Source organism: Zingiber officinale, chromosome 2B (genome assembly GCF_018446385.1).
Source record: "Zingiber officinale cultivar Zhangliang chromosome 2B, Zo_v1.1, whole genome shotgun sequence".
Classification (NCBI taxonomy): domain Eukaryota; kingdom Viridiplantae; phylum Streptophyta; class Magnoliopsida; order Zingiberales; family Zingiberaceae; genus Zingiber; species Zingiber officinale.
The window spans coordinates 138,814,146-138,834,880 of NC_055989.1; the positions used below are offsets into that span (position 1 = coordinate 138,814,146).

The 20,735-nt window shown below is 36.4% G+C and overlaps 1 protein-coding gene across 1 annotated transcript; it reads right to left on the bottom strand.

Annotated features, from left to right (window-relative positions):
* Positions 1-1,158: 1,158 nt before the first annotated feature.
* LOC122047435 (BTB/POZ domain and ankyrin repeat-containing protein NPR1-like) lies at positions 1,159-16,489 on the bottom strand. The gene is made up of 4 exons (XM_042608740.1): positions 15,800-16,489; positions 8,471-9,218; positions 7,354-7,554; positions 1,159-1,603 (listed from the first exon to the last, which is right to left on the bottom strand). The coding sequence occupies exons 1-4, from the start codon at positions 16,382-16,384 to the stop codon at positions 1,356-1,358; spliced, it is 1,782 nt and encodes a 593-aa protein (XP_042464674.1). The 5' UTR covers positions 16,385-16,489; the 3' UTR covers positions 1,159-1,355.
* Between the last annotated feature and the right edge of the window lie 4,246 nt (positions 16,490-20,735).

Genomic DNA, 20,735 nt, shown 5'->3' on the forward strand with positions numbered 1-20,735 from the left:
CTTTTCCGTAATTTGCATATCGGATCATGGTTGGAATCCGACCAAAATTAACTACGATCTCCCCTGGATTCATCTTGCCACCTATGTTATAATTTTTTGTTGAATCAAACAGCTGAAGGCCGCTGACGGTGAGCAAGCCTCCCCTGATCAACACCATACAATCCGCTCACCGCCGGCGGCCTCCGGCAGACAAAAAACTATAATCTACATGGAAAAATGAATTCAAGGAAGATCACAACTAATTTTAACTGAATTCCGACCTCTATCCAACATGTAAATTAAATTAAATTAAAAAAAAAAAAAAGAAAAAAAAAAAAGAAAAAAAGAAAGAATGATAGACCAGAAGATCTAGACTACCCAAAACCACACTCCTAGACTCCTAGATTCCATACGTGTCCAAAGGTTGCACCTCTAGAACTTTGTTCACTTACCAAAAAGTCTCCTTCAAAACTCCCAATGTCTAAAAGCCACACCTCTAACACTTCATCCGCTTACTTGTGCTTGCCAAAAAGTGACACTTTTAGGGCTTTCCTATTTGCCCAAAGCCTTTACCTTCAGAACTTCTAATCTATCAAATCTCCTAAACCATCCTCCATCAATATCAATCAAACCTTATCAACAATCTATCAAGTCCCTACAAATGAACACATACGTCGAAGCATCTCAATTGAACATGATACTTTAGAACTAACTGCACCAACAATTTCATGGTCAAGATTAAGAAAATTATTACTATCATATAATACAAATATTAATTTTCTTTATTATTAAAGATAAAGTTACGCTTTGCATAAAGAGCATAAAAACTCACGATCCTAAAATAAACTAGTAAAATGTATTATCAGTCTTACCTCTACTACTAACACATCAGTGTGAAATCTATCAGATCCTTTCAATATTAAAGAACTTACAAATATGATTTTACACATCAGTGTGAAATCTATCAGATCCTTTCAATATTAAAGAACTTACAAATATGATTTTAACATATTAAAGACGCAAGAGAAGTCTCAAATCCTCTTATTCAAGACATAGAATTTAAATAATAATAATAATAATTTTATGAAAAGCAAAGACCCCTTCAAAAGAAAATGATGCTCCTCAATTTGCAACAGCAAAGCCACCTAACACTATACGACTAAAAATACATGTAGAACATCACCAACTGCTGTAATGATCATTCCATTCAACTATTAGTAGCTACATACTCAACACTATACAGCTAAAAATACATGTACAGCATCACCAACTGGTTTGTCGTGGTTAAGTTACATTAACAAAATATATAGTGCGAGAAAACTGACACAGGACCCACATCAAATGGTACAAAATTCAGGTGAAAACCTCCTCATCATTTACCTTGTTGGATGAACAACCATTGAGGATGTTGATGGTGATGTGGAAGGCAAGGCTGACCGATTGAATTCCTCCTTATCCTCGCTGAATGCCTTTAACAAGACATCCTGCAACTCCAGAAATCTTCTCCTTTTTTCTTCTGAACTATTGCGCCCAAGACCAGCAGTGAGGTCTGTATGATCTTCATCATCCATGATCTTGTTAATGACATTAGAACACCGAGGGAAAAATTGCTTCCCGAGTTCCACTGAAGGGCAAAATTATCCACTTCAATCACTTAAATCATTAATTATCATCCAACAAGTAGTTTCCGAGCAGAGCAACATTAGAACAGATCAAATAAAATGGAAAGGCAGCCTGCTGCAGATATCACAATTGTGCAGTTTTATAATAATTTTCGAATTTAAGTCTCTTGTTCTGAAATGGCCTACACTCCTAATGATGTGATGTGCAAGGCTCAATTTAGTTTGAAATGTGGCTGAGACTTAACCAATTTGAGCTTGATCTAAAAATAATGTTTTAACAATGCGAACATGATAGAAATCCAATATTTTGCAAGCATAGTATAATGAGATGCATAAATCGAACAAGGACATATAGATTGTAAAATTAAATGAGAAACAAGATGTTTTAAAACTATTAGAAATTTTGGGCCTATTTAAGCATTTAGCGCACATCTTTATATGATTCAAGCTAGTACAAGTTACCTTTTTATATATCAATACGTAGTACAAATTATTTGTAGATGAATATTGAAGAAAATTATTTAAAAAATAATATTATAATATTTTACTGTGAAATTGAAATAGAATGAATCAAATAAGTTACCTCTTAAAGGCTTACTCAATATTCAACTTGATTGCTTGACTATTGAGGCTGCCTCTTGGATAATTTCAATTATCTAAATCCTCTCTACTGTCCTGTCTTTGTTGTGTAGTTGTTCTATACCTCCCAGCCCCTTTTAATCTTTGTATTTTGTAACAAGTGCAGAAAATTGCCATGGGCAATTGCCTTGCTCATTGCAAATACTCAAGGCAGATGTAGAATTTTTTATTTATTTTACAAATACTTACAAAAATGAAAATGTTAAGGTAAATGTCCGAATATACTACAAGGATATATAGTATAAAAAAAGAAAATATTAGAAAGAAAGTCAAGGTTATGCCCAGTGAGGGAAACCTCTGAAAAATGCCTTCAAAATAGTATGGATTTGTATTTAAGCGATCAATAAATACCTCAATTACATGACAAATAGGTACATTAATAGAAGAAGAAAGAGATCAAAGAAAACTTAATTAACAACGATAAAATAGAATAAAATTTATTTAAATATATATATGAGAATATAGTATCGACCTCACCTAGTGGGATAAGGCTTAGTTGTTGTTATTGTATATATGAGAATATAGTAAGGGATCAGGTCCCTAAATTGCGTAGGAGGATCCATATAAGCGACCCCACTTAGTGGAATAAAAACTTGATTGTTGTTGCATTTTAAATGAGTTCGAATCACCTCATTATGGGCCAATTAACTTGAAATCCAACATCTTCCACTTGGCACATGACGGTAAAGAATTTTATTGCAATATATCTATGTAATAAAATCTTTACATTTTAATACTAGTAGCCGGATCGTTCAACCTGGCAAGTAATCCTGCACTTGGGAGTTTATTATATACATTTGCTAGGAACAATATAGTAACTTTAACCTACAAGCCAATTAGAAAGGTAAGCTCAATATAACATCTGTAATCTTCCAAAAGGATGTCAAATAATCTTTCTTGTATCCATAATTGAGTCTTAGCTTTCTCAAGCAACAATATTGGCTAGCTAATGAACGCACCGAAAAAAGTTTTTCTTTTCCATTCAAAATTTATAATTCATATTTAGCTGCTTATCTACACATGTTATATGGACTAAATTATCCATGTCATAGTTAACATGCTAATACAGCAAACACCAAAGATAAATATTAAATAATAGTAGGCATCATAACCTCGAAAGGTCTAACACAATGGAGAAGCAAGGATGCATTCTTCTACTACCTTATTGGTCAAATCAACACACTAACTATGAATCATATGTTATAGGTTTATAACTTTCTGTGTCTTATAAAGAACTACACAAATCTTAGTTCAATTTCTTTTCAGTGCCTAACTTGAATTCTAAAAGTGCTCTCTCTTTCAGCAGGTAATTCCTAACAATCATTTGACTTTAATAAATCATTTGGATGTGGGTATCTAAATTAATTGTTAAAATATGTTTATAACCTAATCTTGTATTGTTAATGAGATGACAATTCTAGCCGTCTCTTTCTCTCCTAGTTGTGCAAGTGCTAAAGGCGATTACTTGCATAGCTAAGTTGGTAACCATGAGGTAGAATTGCCACATCAAGCAAGGGTCGAATCCTGGAAAAGCCGTGTGATCATACCCTCCCCCGTGGGAACCAACTAAAGTTTTTGATTTACTCCCTCCCAATGGTGTGGGTAGTCGTGGAGGGGCCGCCAAGGTGATGGATTTCACCTTTTGCCGTAGCTAAAGGCGATTACTTGTGTGAGAAAACCATTCTAAATCCTGTTGATATATTTTTCTAGAGACTCAAATAAGCATATATCACAATTCTAGCAATAATGCCTCTAATGTAGTTGTACTTGGGGGTTCAATGTGTTGCTCTACTATGATATTTGATATTGGAGGTTTTTTGTGTAGGCAATCATTGCTTGATTGTCACATAGATAGTCAATGGTGCAACCCAATCAGTATAAACTTTTAAATTATCCAAAAATATTTAGCAAACAATTTGCAATACAGCTTGAACACACAGTGAATTCAGCTTGCATTATGCGAATGCTATGCAAATATTTCTATTTCTTACTAAACCACTATATAGTGCCTTTGTTGAGTAAGAAAATATAAATTTATGTTGATCAAGGTATTCTCTCCAATCAGCATCTAAATATCTAATTAACCGTAAATCTAACCATTGTGGCAAAAGAGGAAATGTCAGAGACAACGTATCTTGGCAAGTGAAATCCTGAAGGCGAGACCTCCTAGTTCCTTGCAATACAAGGAAGTCCTGAGTCATGGGCTCTTGGTAAGTCTAAGACGAGAGTCTATTTTAAGTTTTAGGTAGACTTGACTTAAGAAAGTGAGAACTCGTCCACAAAGTAGGTTGTAGTCAATATTTCAGCCAACAGAGATTCAATCTACTAATAATTGTGTTGACGAAGCAGTTGGTTGACTCAGGCTAGATTGTTAGCAAATAAATGTTTCTATTCGTGAATAAGTCAACTGTGGTTACAGTAGTTGACTAATGAGAAGGAACAATCAATTGAAGAAAGTTGTTGATCTGACAGATTTGACTGCATTTGTCAAATGGCTCAAATTGTACAGCAGGATAGCCAACCGAATAGATCAGTCGACTCAAATATCCATTGAAAGACAAATAGTTGACTAAATGCAGGTGCAATCAGTCGATTGAGAAAAGTTAACAATCGACTAATCTGTAGGTTGACAACAGCTGGTAGTTGTTGAGAAAAAGAAGCCTATAAGAAGCCATATAAAGGGAGAATTTGGCAATGCTCTTAAGCAATCAAACTAGATAGAAAGCAAGCAACAACAAGTGAAAGCAAGCCAAAGAAGAGTTCCATCTTGCAATCATTTCTTTGTGTTGAAAGTCGTTTTTGTTTCATCTTGTTTCTTTATATCTTCTTGTTCTTTGTAAGCTCAAATTGTAAGAGGTTTCTCTACCTTCGGAGGGTATCCAAGAAGGAAAAAGCATAGAGGAATTCTTAGAGCGACTCATCAACGAGTCATAAGTTGTGGAATAGAAATCAGGAGTTTCAAACCATATAAAAGGCTAAGTGTTAGCATTGCTTTTTAATTACGTTTTGATATTTTGTTGTGCACCAACACAATTGTAGACACGAGCATGTGAAATGCACGATCAACTATCCACCCCTTCCCCACGCCCTCTAGCCTCAATCCAACATAAAGCAGTGTTTATCCCCCATACACATGCTCACTCCATCACACCATTTCACTTGCATCTATTGTCATAAATTTAATTTGTGCATGAAATCAAGGCAAATACATCCTTGCAACTCCTTTATGTAGTGACAAAGGTTGCTCTTCATTACATCTTTATACTAATTTGACGTTTATTCAAATGCATCTATCTATGTGTGTGCGCCATATGGCTATTAAAGCAAGCATACATTTTGAAAGTGTGCCGTTTTAGAGAATGTGTCTCTCCACACAGCAGAATTCGATGTGAAGATCTTTGATATCAAGCATGATAGATGTTGGAAGAATATTTTGAGGTTCTTGCAACTAGTGGATTAATCACCTTCATGGTTTAATTACCTTCACAAACCATGGACAATCAACATTCCTTGTCCAAGATTATTTGTGCATACATGATATGAGCATGTTGTTTCCTTGTGAAGGCTAATAGTGTAGTATTAGAGACCACCACTAAGACTTTTAGCCTATAGACATGAAACCTAAGGCATACACAATCTGATGAGGATTTCTATACTTGCCTGCTCAAACAAGAGTTTTAGTTCTGGAACTAGTGTCTTCCCAGAGAATCATTACTCTCACTAATTTCAAGCTTGACCAAAGGTCCTAAGAAACTTAATTATTGGCCAAGATACAAGTGAGATAACGTCCTATACTAATGCATAGTTTGCTTAATATGTTCGTTCTTTTAACTTGTGCTTTTATTATATTTAAGGTTTAAAATCTTGAGTTGTGTTGTGGAGTTGTGGTCTTTGACTGAAAATATATGGTTTCATACTGTATCATGTTGTATTGGTACAATTTCAATACTTATTGAATTGAACTATTAATGATAACATGACTACTTTTAGTTAGAATGAGTTGTGTTAATAACACAAATAACATCCAATGTGGTCCGCCCGCATTGGCAGGAGCTTCGTGCACCGGTCTTTCCTTTTTTTATGAATCGTGTTAATAGACTATTTCATTGTAATTTAATAGTAATTTACTTAATAATTAATTAGATTTCTAATTGATGTTGATTAATTTGATCACCTCAATCCTCAAAGTTAAAAAATGCTTTCAACCACTTAAGTTATTTTTAGCTTTGGTATGCTTCTTCAGTTCAATTAAAATGTTGGAATGAGCAATAAGTAAATGAGTCCTTCCATCATCCTCTAAATTGAGTCACGTTTTTCTTTCATATTCTACAACATCGAGGTCATTTCACATTTGAAAGCCCTAGATTACATAGTCACATAAAAAATAAATCTGATGGAGCATGTCTTTTTGCGTCTCTTGTAAATAAATCTTTTAGTCTCACATGGGCACTGAAACTTGTTCCTTTCCTTCTCTTATAAATAGGTTTTATTTAGTCTTCCCTTTTACATATATCTAAATTTTGATTACTCGATTATCTAATAAGAATTCATGGAATAATAATTATTTCTACATATGCATATATATTATATATAATATAATAGAAAGGCGAAAAGCATTAACCAAAGCTCGAATATAGTCCAATGGATGCCTATAAACATCTAACTCCCTTCAGATGGGGTGATAGGGTGCTCTCAAACCAACACAGCCTTTCAAGTAAAGCCATATATTTCTATAAAAAACATTTAAAGTTTCAAATCAAATTAATAAAAACATTACAAAGCTTTTGTATGTTGCTTTGAGATTTAGTTCCAAGTGTTCTAATATTTGTCAACCAGTGCAAACTTTGACAAATCTGCAAGAATATGCAATGTAGTCCAGGGATACAGTTGAAAGAAGTCGTATTGCATCAATAGCAAGAATTTTCTATCCTTAATATAAATTTCCTAGAATTACCTAGTTTATAGATAAATTTTACGCAATAATTTAGAATTCATCTCTTATTCCAGTAGTTGTGGTCTTAAATAAGATTTTACATATTGCAGCTAGAATTTTTTTTCTACAAAATTAAGCACCAAAAATGTGAGAACAAAAGAAATATTGTTGAAGAGTTACCTGTTCGGGAAAGTGCTCTAATACGTCTTAGGAGCTCGTCTTTCATTTCAACTGGTGCTTCATCTAGTTCCATTGCAGTAATTGGATTCCCATTAGACTGTTCGGTATCCAACCCTAAGGTGAATTCCAATGTGCCATCAACTTGAGCAATATCCATGGCAACTCTTGCTTCCATAGGGAATAATAGTCTAGCCAGAGCAACTGCACATAATGAAATGAAATGAACATTAATAAGATTTCCATACTCTTTTGTGGTTTTAAGTCCATGAGTTCAATCTTGTGCAGTAGTAACGATGCACGCCATCATTTCAGCATAATACTAATGTGTTTGTGGTTCTAAGGTCACAAGTAGTATTGTGGAGTATGTAGTAATTATTCTGTGATCATTTCAGCATAAATAGAATATTTATATAATTATATAACTCACTGTACTTATACTTCAGGGTTTCTTCAAATTCTTTAAAAATGAAATCGTTTGGACAAGGTTTTCTCCAGCTTTTTATTAATGGGCCATCAGCATGTTAGAAATGGGAACAATCCAGGAGCTATTGGAAATGATGGAATCTGGCTTGTTCCAACATCAATGTTTCTCCCGATTTATGTTCGATGAAAGTTTTAAAACAAAACTAAACCAAGTAGAACAGACTTAGTGAACAGGATAAATACATCTTTTAAAATAGCAAGCACGATTTTGTATGATAGCTCTAAGCCTCCAACTCTATGAACCAGGTAGAACAAGCCAACTGCATATGAAACATCAATAAATAGTTTGTTGTCAAGGTTAGATAGAATATCACTACCACAGCCTTAATGGAAATTCTGACAAACCAACAGACTACCATTACAATCCTTATGACTGTGTGATTAATTCTTCTTAGCCCCGAATGGTCTCATCCATATACGAGGTGTTCACTAGGATTAGACTGTAACTGTCCTCACTGATGTTTGCGTAATTAATGTTTCTTAGCTCCAACTAATTTCATATAAATAAAAGTGAAAAAAAATTTTGGTTAATTTATCTGTAATCTACAATTTATTCGTCACAACTAGATCAATATGGAAAAATAGAACTATTGAATTAGGATAGAAGCAAGCATAGAATCAGAAATAGTATCACCTCGATTTTCAAGGTACAATAATTTTCCTCGCAAATCATCACCAGCAATTGCAAGAGAAACTGAAGCTTCTCCCAATTGTGGGTCTCTTCTTTCAGCTTGCTCTAATATCTCAATACACAAGCGACTCTTGGGAGATGCTTCTCCTTCTTCAGTTGATCTGAGATACTCCACAGACTTGGTAAGTCGTTTTGCAATCTGAATTGCTTTCCTTCCGTCTGATGTAAGATCAGAGGGTCTAGCTCCCTTTGTTAGAAGAGACACAATTATCTTAGGTTCCTTGCGCATTGCAGCAATGTGGAGTACAGTATAACCTCTTTGGTCTCTATGATTAACGTCTGCAAGTGCAAGATCTAAGAGTTCAGTTGTAATTTTTGGATCGCAAAATGCTACTGCATAATGCAATGCACATGCATTATCTAGAGTGGTGTTCCCTTCTCCTAATAGCATTCTAACTAATTCAAGATCGTCAATCTCAAGAGCTTTATGTATTCTCCTCACATGCTTGTCAGGGAAGCCACTGCTTTCAGGTTCTACTAATCCCAATTTCAAGCGTGAATCCATAATTTGCTCTGCGAGATCAGGAGGCACTGTCTTCTCAAGGGTAACAATATCCAAATCTGACTTTATTATGATGTCTATGCACTTGTTGACCAAACTGACACATAAGTTCTCACATAATTTTGCCACAACTAGAACCATTGGTATATCATCTATAGCCACCTTCTCGAGAATATCAAGGAGGTGTCTCTGCAATCAAAGTAACTACTTTTGCATCACTTCAAGAAAATAACATCACAAAAAATATCCACGAATGGGAATTTTTTAAACAAGTGCAAGGATAACATGTGGAGATAGCAGTCTAAAATAATGGTAGCTAACAACTAAAGAGACGGACTCAACCATGCTTCAAAGTTATAGAATTATCTATGTATCAATAAAAACAAATCAGAAAATTTACATAATACCATTATTATCATCATTGAGCCAAACCATGTTTTTGGTTGAAGTACTACGTGAAGTGACCTACGCTTTAAACTCAACTATTTAAAGTCAACTACGTGGATCGTTCATTGAGCTCTATGAGTATATATATATTATTAGGATCCAAATCAACTAAATTATTGTTGGATAATCTTTGGTTTAAGATTGTTGCCGAAGATAAATGAGAAATTGCTGAATTTAAAATTACTGAATTTAAAATTAAACTTATCTATTTTACCGAGATGGGCTTGACGTGCTGAACTCCAAGTTGGGAAGGCCGAGCCGGGAGCCCCGAGTTACTGAGTTGTCAGCGAAGGCCGAATTGGTTGGCCAGGCTGAGCTGTCAAAGAAGGTCGAGCTGGTAGGGAAGGCCAAGCTACCCGAGGCTGAGCAGCCTAGTCGTCTAAGTGCCTGTGGCCGAGTAGCCAAGCTACCAAGTGGTCAAATTTCCAAGTAGGCCAAGTGGCTAAGCTGCCAAGTGGCCGAGCTGCATCGAAGTGTCAATTGGCCGAGTTGGCGTGTAAGGAGGCCACATAAGAAGCTACCGAGCCGGGAGGTTGGGCAGGGAACTACCAAACTGGAAGTTGGACAGGGAGCTGCGAAGCCGGACCGAGTAGGGAGCTACAAAGTCGGAGGTCAGGTAGGGAGCTATCAAACTGAAGAGTCGGGAGGCTAGGTAGGGAGCTGTCGAATTGTCGAGCTAGGAGGTCGAATAGGGAGTTGTAGAACTGTTGAGTCGAGAAGCAGGTTTTGGAGCCGCCAAACGGGAGACCAAACAAAGAGCCATCGAACGAGAGGTCAGGCAAGGAAGCTGAGCAGGGAAGCCAAGTGAGGAGGCCCCCGAGCAAGGATTTAGGGTTGTCGAGCAAGGAGAAGGGCCGCCAGGAAGCAGGGTTGTCAGGTTAGGAGGCAAGGCTACCAAGAGGGGAGGTGTGTTAACTGTGTTAGACACAGTTTCTTTAAAACAGAATCATTCCCTCTCTGGTAGTTCTTAGAAGTTCGCACAGACATATGTTTCCCAATATACAATGACTCAACCATGTTAGCTGTCAAGCAAGGCTACTCGATAGGGAGGTGGAGAACATGGGGGAAGGATCGATAGGGAGGTGGAGAACATGGGGGGAAGGACTTGGATGGATTCTTCTCTATTCTCTTTCCATGCCTTCTGCCCAAGGTAGGAGCCTCCCTTTATAAGTTTGAAACCTTAGCAACATTAAATTTGCCTTTTAATGGTCGAATAACAGTCATTTATTGTCTCTGCCCGGCTGGCTTGAAATGCCATCAGCTAGCTAATAATTAATGGTCAGGCGGCTACAGGTCATTAATGTGTCTGTACACACTTGAGGCTGGCAAGAAAAATAGTCCAGGTTGCACTCGCACACAAGTCAACTAGATTTAGTGCAATTCGGGCCCTAGATTTGCACCCCCTGTAGTCGCGCGCATGACAAAGCGCCTCTCATCCATACATATTCACAACATCTAACGTTGTGATTCAATATAAACTCAACCTTAATGCCATGAAACTCTTAATATGGGACTAAACTCTCATTCATATTGGAATCTTTTTTCCATTTACTTTTCCAACAGTTTTATCTATATGTATAGATAGATTATAATATATAAAACTAAATTTTTGTTTGTTCTCCCTCTTCCCTTTACAACTTACACTCTAATCCATTCAACTCTTCCGATCAAAGAATTTATTGATAGCCTTTGAACATGTTCATATCATCTCCATATATTTTCTCATGCTTTATCATCTATTTGAGCTATATCTAATTATGAATACTCCATTTTGATTTGAAATCTCATAATAACCAAGTTTCTCATCTTAGATAAAGAAACAAAGCCTAATAACAAGGAAGATACAACAATTGTTTTTCACCATCTAAGAAGGTAAATAGGTAAGAGTCATGCAAAATGAAGGAGATCCTACAGGGTATTGTGAGGTGATTCCACTTATTTGTAAGATCATGCAACTTAGAGTTCTTTATTACTTTTATTTTTTGGCAAAAGATTAGCTTCAATGGCCCCTGATAGACCTACATTAACATGGGTCTCCAACCTCTAAGCTATACATTTGGTCTATTAAGCTATAAACTCTAGTGATTGTGGAGAAATTTTAAATGTTCTGAGCAATTACATAACTACTTATAAATTCTGTAATACAAAAAAATGGTAAAATATATTCCTTGGTGTGAAATAAAAAATGGGTAGAAGAAGGTGGAAATTGGAGATGCATGAGGATCTATGATGATCGAAGAGCTAGGGGGGAAAACAAGGTATGATTTTTTTTTTTTTTCTAACAAAGGTCAAAATAAACAAGTTAAATGCAAGGAAATTAGTAAAGATATAAACACGGGAAATGAAAATGCAAACTCTAGAGATTTAATGTGATTTAAAACTTGAGTTCCTGCTCCACGTCCTATGGCCGGTGTGCACTTCAACCCTTATTTGACTAGAAATGTGTTAGGACCATTAGGTATGTGGATGAGATGATGGGATGATTGGGGGTGGGGTGGGAGTCATCTGATACCTCCAAATGTAATTTCTGACTTCTCTTGTTCTCCATAATCACTAGAACATGGTGTTATGTGGTTTGACAATCCCTTGGACTCCTATTCCACAATCTATGATCCGTTGAAAAGCCGCCAATTTTCTCCTTCTCGGTCAACTATCGGAAGTGGAAAAACCTCTTACAAGTATAAGATTACAATTGAAGATTACAAAAAACACAAGGAAGAAGATTTATAATAGGGTTTGGCCAACATTATTTTGCCCTCCACCGAGCTCCCGTTTTATAGTATCAATCAATTGCATCGATCAATCGACTAGTATGCAATAACTGTTGAGAATCTGACTGTTGGCGAGTAGCAATGGCTCTTTCTTGCTTTTCAACATCAGTCAATTGGAATCATAGCATCAATCGACCAATGTGCCATCAGTCGATTGCCCAATCAATTGCTCTCTTGAACTGAACATTCTATTTGTTGGCTTCTCGACCTAAGTCGACAATCCAATTGACTTGACCATCAGTCGACCACATTGACTAATTAAAACTAGAAGCCTCGAAACATTAGGGTTTTGGGTTTCTCTATTCCACCAGTCGACTAATTTTCCATTCCAGTCAACTGGACTCACAACTATAATCATCCTAATGATTGAATCCACCTAAGCTGCGTTCTACCCTTGCCCTATACATACAAGTCACTCAACTATCACAGCTCACAACCGGAGTCTTACCACCGCAACTTGCCTTGCCCATTGGTCATCTCCTATCAAGTTATTTAGTCCCTCGAATGCACACAAGCCCTCAATTTTTCCACATGTCATCCTTCAGGTCTTCAATCATGTAGTGTTGGTGCAGTTGTGCCCCAATCCAACGCAACCTTGCTTTGATGTTTAGGCAAAGGGTTTAATTTAGGCCTTACATTGTATTTTGACATGTGTCTTTGAATTTGTAGGAACTTGCGGGAACAAGATATCAAGTGATGATTAAATGATGACTTAGCGTGATCAAGGTGGCATGCAATGGCTTGGAGGTCTATAGAGATCAAAGACAAATGATATGAGACATTTGAGGGACCGTAGGCTGAAAAGCACAACTCTGGAGCAATGATTTAGGGTAGCCAAGTTGGAAACTCAATGGCTCAAGGTGAAGAAGATTACATGAGGCAAATTGAGGGATCACAAGACAAGGAGCAATGAGGATGACAGTTTATGGAGGTTGACTATGTAGGTGAAGACGTGAAGAATAGTATGTGGAGGATGCAAGGGTTCATGTACATCTAAGGGACAGACTAATCTAACAGGAGGGAAATGGTTATGGGAAAAAGTAAAGTTGCGAATGAACTTTGGTGTGAGTTGAGTGTTAAGTGACTTATATGTATAGAATGAGAGTAGAAATCAACGTAGACAATCTCGAGCTTAGATTTGGTCATACTTAGGGTTCCCAATCGACAATGGACAATAGTCGATTGGGGGAATGGGGAAACCAACACCCTAAAGATTCAAGGTTTAGGGTTTAACCAATCGATTGATAAAGCAGTCAACTGTCTAATGTCGAGGAGACAATGAACAGAAATTCTATTCAGTTGACCAATAGAGTGAGCAATTGACTGACACATCAATCAACTTATGGTAAGTTACTAGTTGACTAATGCTTAGATGGAAAGTAGAAAACAGTTGCAACAATTGTCATATCGTGATGGAGTAGTCGATTGATGTTGGACAATGAACAAGTGAGGGATGAAGGATTGAAGGCTATTTAAAGAGGGTACAGTGAAGATTTTGAAGCTGGAGAAATAAGATTGGTTAGATCTTATTAGTGCTTCTGCCTTGTACTCTAAACCTATCTTGTAATCCTTGTTCTTATAAGAGGTTTCTACACCTCAAGTAGTTGACCGAGAATGAGAAAGATGATCATAGATCGTTGGGTATGAGTTCGAGGGACTATCAAACCATGTAAACACATTGTGTTAGTGATTGTAGTAAGCTTGCTTGTATTTATTTTATTTTTGTTGTGCTAATCGTATTTGACAGTGCTAGTTTAATAACAACAGTATTAGAATCATACTTGTAGGTTTAAATCGCTATTCACCCACCTCTAACACATCATCACGGTCTTAACACATAGTACGTCTCTATTGGTTTTTTCCTTACTGCCTCAATGCTCCTCGTCCAATGGTCCCTCGGAAGCTTCATGTCATTCGTCTTCGATCTTTACACACCTCGAGTCATTGAACTACTAACTTGGCAGCATCAAGTCATCGCTCTAAAGTTGCTCTAACACCATCCCAATGCTCACATCCTGCGGTCCCTCAGATGTCTCATGCTATCTTTTTCCAATCTCTACATACCTCCAAGCACTAAGCGTGCCACCTTAGTCACACTAAGTCATCAACATATACAACTCGGTCTCATCAAGCCACAAACTCTCCAAGTTCCATGTGTGTTCCTGCAAGTCCCTATACACTTAAATACACATATCAAATCACAAAACAAAGTCTAAATTAAATCCTTTACCCAAAGCTTAAAATCCAAAGTCACATCGGACCTCTCATGGCAGGCACGATCCCTCGGATGTTTCATGTCATTCGTCTTCAATCTTTACACACCTCAAGCCATTGAACTACTAACTTGGCAGCATCAAGTCATCGCTCTAAAGTTGCTCTAACACCATCCCAGTGCCCACATCCTGTTGTCCCTCAGATGTCTCATGCTTTCCTTTTCCAATCTCTACAGACCTCCAAGCACTAAGTGTGCCACCTTAGTCACACTAAGTCATCATCATATACAATTCGGTCTCATCAAGACACAAGCTCTCCAAGTTCCATATGTGTTACTGCAAGTCCCTACACACTTAAATACATATCAAATCACAAAACAAAGTCTAACTTTAAACCCTTTACCAAGATTAAAACCCAAAGTCACCTCGGGCGTCTCAAGGCACAATTGCACCAATAAAATGTTCTTAGTTTTTGTTGCCAATGGGTTAACTATGGAAGCAATAGCTCAACTACAAATTATAAACACATTAGCCTAGCTACAAACAAGTGAAGCAAAATGAAGTTTTCTTTGTTGTGTGTAACAACAAATTTAAAGATGTGAAACTCTTTGAGATGTGCTAATGTACATTGAAAGTGCTAACACCTCTCTTTTAGTTTTTAATTATATAGAACCTTACGCAGCGTCATTCCATATTTGTTGGTCTATTGGTGGTAATATTCCTTGATTTTTTTCTTTGGATCCTTTCATTCATGTTTCAAGTTTATTAAGATAACTTTGAACCCCATGAACACTGTTTATTAACAGTAAGCATATCTGAATCAAATTAAAAATTGCTATTATGACTAGAATAACTTCAGAAACAGCACATTTCATTAAACTAGCCTGATGATAGCACAATCATATTGAAAACACCAGCATATCTGATAGGAATGAAAAATCTAAAACCTACTTGTAGGTAATCTGGATGGAATCACTATTATCATCCAAGACTATTTTTTCGGAAAAAAAGAGCGATATTCTGTATCGTGATCTTGTATACAAATCAAGTTAACTAACATTCTAAAGCTGGTGCGACATTCATATGGAAAGAAACATTAGTGAAGGGATTATGAGATACCTTAGAAACTAGTTGGCTACAAAAAAGGAATATATATATATATATATAAAAGTTATGCTACTTTGTAGGATAACAATAGTTAACAATGATTTGGTAGAAAATCATGCTTGGAAGTTGTAATCTATGGCTTAATACGCAGAAAAGCCGCTAGAAATGTGAGAAAGAAGAGCAATGGAGTGACAACAGGGAGATCTGAGTAGTTTATCAGGCATCAGCTTGCCTGAAAGAGGCTAACGAGCTCGGAGATTTGGAAGACGAAGGAAGCATAGAGCATCTCCATGACGAAATCAACAGCTGTCCGGCAAGCCTCGTGTTGGCACTCCTCGTCGACGCACATCCAGACCTCCTTGGGAAGCGGCGAAAGCTTCCCAGTGTAGAAGTACCCAAGCACCACCACCAGGGCGTCGTAGCCGACATCCACTTCCTTGACCAGCTCCTTCAACTCGAATGTCACCAGGTGTGGCGCCGACGGCTCCCTGCGTCGCCGAGCTAACTCCTCCTTAAAGAAGGGGCTCCGAGAGGAAAGCACGCACTGGTGAACCCGGAGCTCGCAGGGTAGCGCGCCGCCGCCTCCGTCGCTGCGGGGTCCGACGACGATGCGAGCGTCGGCGAGGAAGTCGAAGTCAGGCGACTGGAAGGCGGATCCCAGATTGTCCGAGAGGCGGCGAAGGGCATCGACCTCCGCGGCGGGAGCGGCGTAGTCGAGCGAAGCCCCGGCGTGAATGGGAAAGTGGACGCTGCTGCTGTTGTCGGAGTCGGAGAAGGCAGAGAAGGCGGTGGCGGCCGTGAGATAGCTGTAATCCATACGCCGTCGCTTTGCGTTGACCGGTATAAACCCTCAGAACAGAACGGAACGGAACGGGACGTTGAAAAAGAAAGCCGCGAGGAAGAGTGTGAAAGGGGAGAAGGTCAAAAGTAGACAAAGGAAGATACTCTATCAAACATACTTATTTATACTAAAGTTCTACTTAATAAATAACACTTGCCTACAAGAAAATAGATTTTTCAATTGTTATGACATTTTAGTGAGTCATTTCTATTATATTTGTGTTTTTTTATACGGAAAAACCTCTTATAAGAAAATAGACAAGAAAATTTAAAGTTATAAATTTTTAATTTTTTACTAGTGGTACAATGATTTTTTTTTTTAATCTCATAAGTAAGATTTTAAAAGAATTAAATGTTCATAAGCAAACTTTGTATTCGGCTTATGAACACTTATTTATTTAGATAAATTTTCAATGGGTGTATGTCTTCGAAAAAATCATCTTGTTTCCTAACTATTTAATAGTCCTCATAATTTACCTCCTTTTATATAACCTAGAGATGAACAGTGAGAGATATCTAGGATGAGCATAATCAATTTTTACTATAATTGTGAGCACTTATTTATATATTTGTTTAATATATAAGATCAATTAAATAAATAAGTTTAAATAACTTATTAAATCAAATAAATAAATTTGAATACATATGTGTTCAATTTGTTGATATTTTTAAATAATATTTATGAACAATATCCATGAATAAAGTTTGTGAGCCTTATTTATCAACAAAGTTTTTATCAAATTTATCAATAGTCAAAAAAAGATCTTAAAATAAACAAACAAACTTGTAATATTAAACTCATTAACCAACCAAACAATTTTTAAAATATAAAAATTTTAAACAATAACAAAATTTGAATTGAGATCTTAATAACATCGAATCAAACTCAAACTAAGATTGAACTAAGTTCAAGCTTATCAAAATGGAACTAAGACAAGTTTGAACAATTATTTTAATGGCTTAACTTTGTTAGAACTGGTGCAAGCTAAATAGGGTGAATACCTCTTTTCGCGTCAATAGATTGTGCAGTAGAAATTTGAAGCAAATCGACACACCATAAGCACAACGCAAACACGATTAGTTTATTTGGTTCACAACCTCCCAAAGTTACTACATCCAAGGCCTATTTTTAACGAACTACTGCAACTAACTTCAGCATCTCGGATACCTTCCAAAGCCACAGAAGTCTCTTACAACTTATTTTAAAAACAATACAATAAGAAACCAAAAATACAAATACAAATTAAAGTAAAACTAATGAAAACTTGCTTTGGATACTTTCTTGTTGCTTTGGATTATCTTTTAAAGATAAGAAATGCAACAACACTTCATCTTTAAACCCTCAAGAATCGACAGCTTCAAGCTTCCACGAAACTCTCTTTTATAATGTTGTTGTTAGACTAATTTTCATCTATCAATCGACTGCTAGCTTCCATCAATCAGCTGTCCTGTCGAATCCGACCATTGCACTTACAGAATGACTCTTTCCAACTCTAGTTAACTATCATCAGTCGACTTTTAAACCTTATCAATCGATTAATAGGTAACCAGGTGAGTTTGCAGTCAATTTTTGAACCTTCTATTCACTACTACAGTTGCATTAGTTGATTGCTAAAACTTATAAGGATAGGCAACCAGTCAAATATTCATTTGATTTATAAACCTTCTGTTCACTACTATAGTATCATCAGTCGATTGCTCAAACTCATCAATCGACTAATAGGCAACTAGTCGAGTTCTAAACTTTTTGTTCATTGCTATAGTGCCAACAATCAATTGATCAAATCATCAATCGACAGGTACTATAACAAAATATTGTAGCAGAAACTCTAAACCATGATAATGTACCAACCCTAGTTATTATAGGAAACCTAAAAACTCCTCCAAATCCAATTTCGGATTTAGAGTCTATCGGTCAATCAATATACTAATAAATAGAACTATATCGTCGCAATAAAGTATCAAATAATTCCTAAAACCCCCTCTAAACTAATGTAGTAGGGAAGAAGATTGAGGTTCTCATAAAGACTACAATGGAGTTGGTTAATCCTATATTAGGATTTTTTTTTTTTTTTTCCATTTTTATGGGGGTTTTCAAGAGTGAAACAATTAATAACAAAACAAAAGAACTAAGAACATTCACTTAATGAAAATTCAAACAACTATTCTACAAATGTAAATTGATCCTAGAATTGAGGAAACAAGCAATCTAACCTAATTGGAATTACTGTTCTAAAGGAAACAACCAAGATTAACAATTGTCAACTACATTAACTAGGTAATCAAGACTACAAATAAAATCGGCAAAAACATTAACAGGGAAATTTAAATCAATTCATGATTCAAGGAAATTAGAACTACAATCAATCATGAAATAATGCTAGACCAAGTGTTATTCACAATCAAAACTAGGGCAAACCCAAGTTCATTAGATCGAAAACAGAGAAAAGGACTTAGCGAAGATGATCGGCAGCACTTTGGATGGGTTGGAGCTGATGAAGAATTGAGTGAAAGGTAGATGGAATCTAGATTTCTAGAAGAGTAGGGAATCCCCTTTCCTTTTTTAGAACTTTGACAATTGGTGACAGTGAACAACAATGGACTGAAGGAAGTTGGCGGAGAAATACGGCTGATGGAGGATGTCGGTGGTGACGATGTCATGGGTGAGGATGTCGGGAGCCTAAGGACTAAGTAGAGATGGCAACCCCTCTTGTCTCCTCATGTTCATAACTCTGGTGGAAGGAAGAAATCGTAGGTGGAAGATTCTCGATCTCCTCTCTTCAGCGCGCGTGTGATCCACTCCTTAGATCCATTGTAGCTCCTCTTTCAAAAACTCAAATCTAGATTAATGGTTGACAACATTCCAAATCTTATCCAAGGGATGAGAATGCTTCAGATCTAATCCAAAGGCTGAAATTTCCATAAGTGGTCATTATCTCCTCTCCCTTGGATATGGCTCAAATCTTGATAGACGATTCAAATTGCACCAAAGCTTAGATTAATGGTCCAGATTCTGGATCGGCCTCCTTACTTAACCTTGGCTTTAAGCTCAGTTGGTTTGGTTTGACTTGAATTTGTGGCTCACCTTGAGCTCCTACAAAACTAATTCCGCATTTTAGGTATAATATTGCCAATACAAGAGAGTTTTGATTGATTGACCAACAAATGAATCCACTCGTAAAACATTTAATAAACACAGTTTAGAATATATGCATGGATTAAGAACACGAATATAAGGCTAAAATCTTATGTCAAAATGTCAGTTATCATATACCTTATCAATCAATTAATACGCATGTTGCAATCTTACAAGTATAAATTCTCATCTTGCCTAGTTTCCCTCAACTTACTAGGATTTCTTTTTATCTGGCATCATATCAACTTTAACCTATTAGCACTTCTCGTTGTCTCATATCTGATCAATCTTGACGTACTAGGACTTCATCGTTCTCACATAATATCCGATCTTTCATGATCTATTATGACTTTCCATACTTGTCAAGCATCCCGTCTTCCACAACCTGTTAGGGCTTTCATCTACATGTCAAGCGTTTGATTTTCTATAATCCACTTGGACTTTATCTATTATACACTAAGTGTCGAGTCAATCTTGATCGACTCAGACTTTGTTCTCATGTCAACTATCTATTGAACTCCCGGCCACCAAGTGTTTGTCAACCATGACTCACTTAGACTTCTCGTCTCATGTCAACTCCTTATTGGACTTCCGACGGCTAATTTCAGAATAATTGTGATCCACTTAGATTTTTCTTTTGCCAATAATATATTTATTAATTGTCAAGTATTTGATCAACCGTGACATACTTAACATCTCACTAAACGAACTAACATATTGATCAAATATTGAAGCTCAACTCGAGTCAGTTCAAGCTTAATCAACCTGGACAACCTTGACTAGAGGTCAATTGCACCAACTCAGTTATTTTATCAAATAAGCTTACACAACACAAAGTTTGGATTAATTGACTCGTTTACAACCTTACTTATAAGAAATTTTAAAGGTGATAATTTCATTATTGATTTTTCATGTATGCCAAAGGGGAGCAATTAAGTTAAAATTCTTAAATTTCACTCTTAAGTGACTTAAGAAAAAGGGAAATGACCTAAGAATGGAAGGAAATGGAAAATTAAAACTTTAATGACTTGAAATTTCATGACTCAAATATTGAGTTTTTATTATTTTAACTTAAATATATTGTCAGACATTAAAAAATAATTCAGTTTGATTAATTGATTAATTTTTGGAGAGACTAAGATATTGAAGAGATTGTTGGTGCAATTACACATAACTGGTTGAGTTCAACCAA

Bases quoted from the DNA above. Each gene is read 5' to 3' on its own strand.
- LOC122047435 (XM_042608740.1), bottom strand. From the start codon at position 16,384: ATGGATTACAGCTATCTCACGGCCGCCACCGCCTTCTCTGCCTTCTCC. The intron at 9,219-15,799 runs GCAAGCTGATGC...CTTTGATTGCAG, and splicing joins AGCTCGTTAGCCTCTTTCAG to AGACACCTCCTTGATATTCT. The intron at 7,555-8,470 runs GTGATACTATTT...CATTATGTGCAG, and splicing joins ATTGTACCTTGAAAATCGAG to TTGCTCTGGCTAGACTATTA.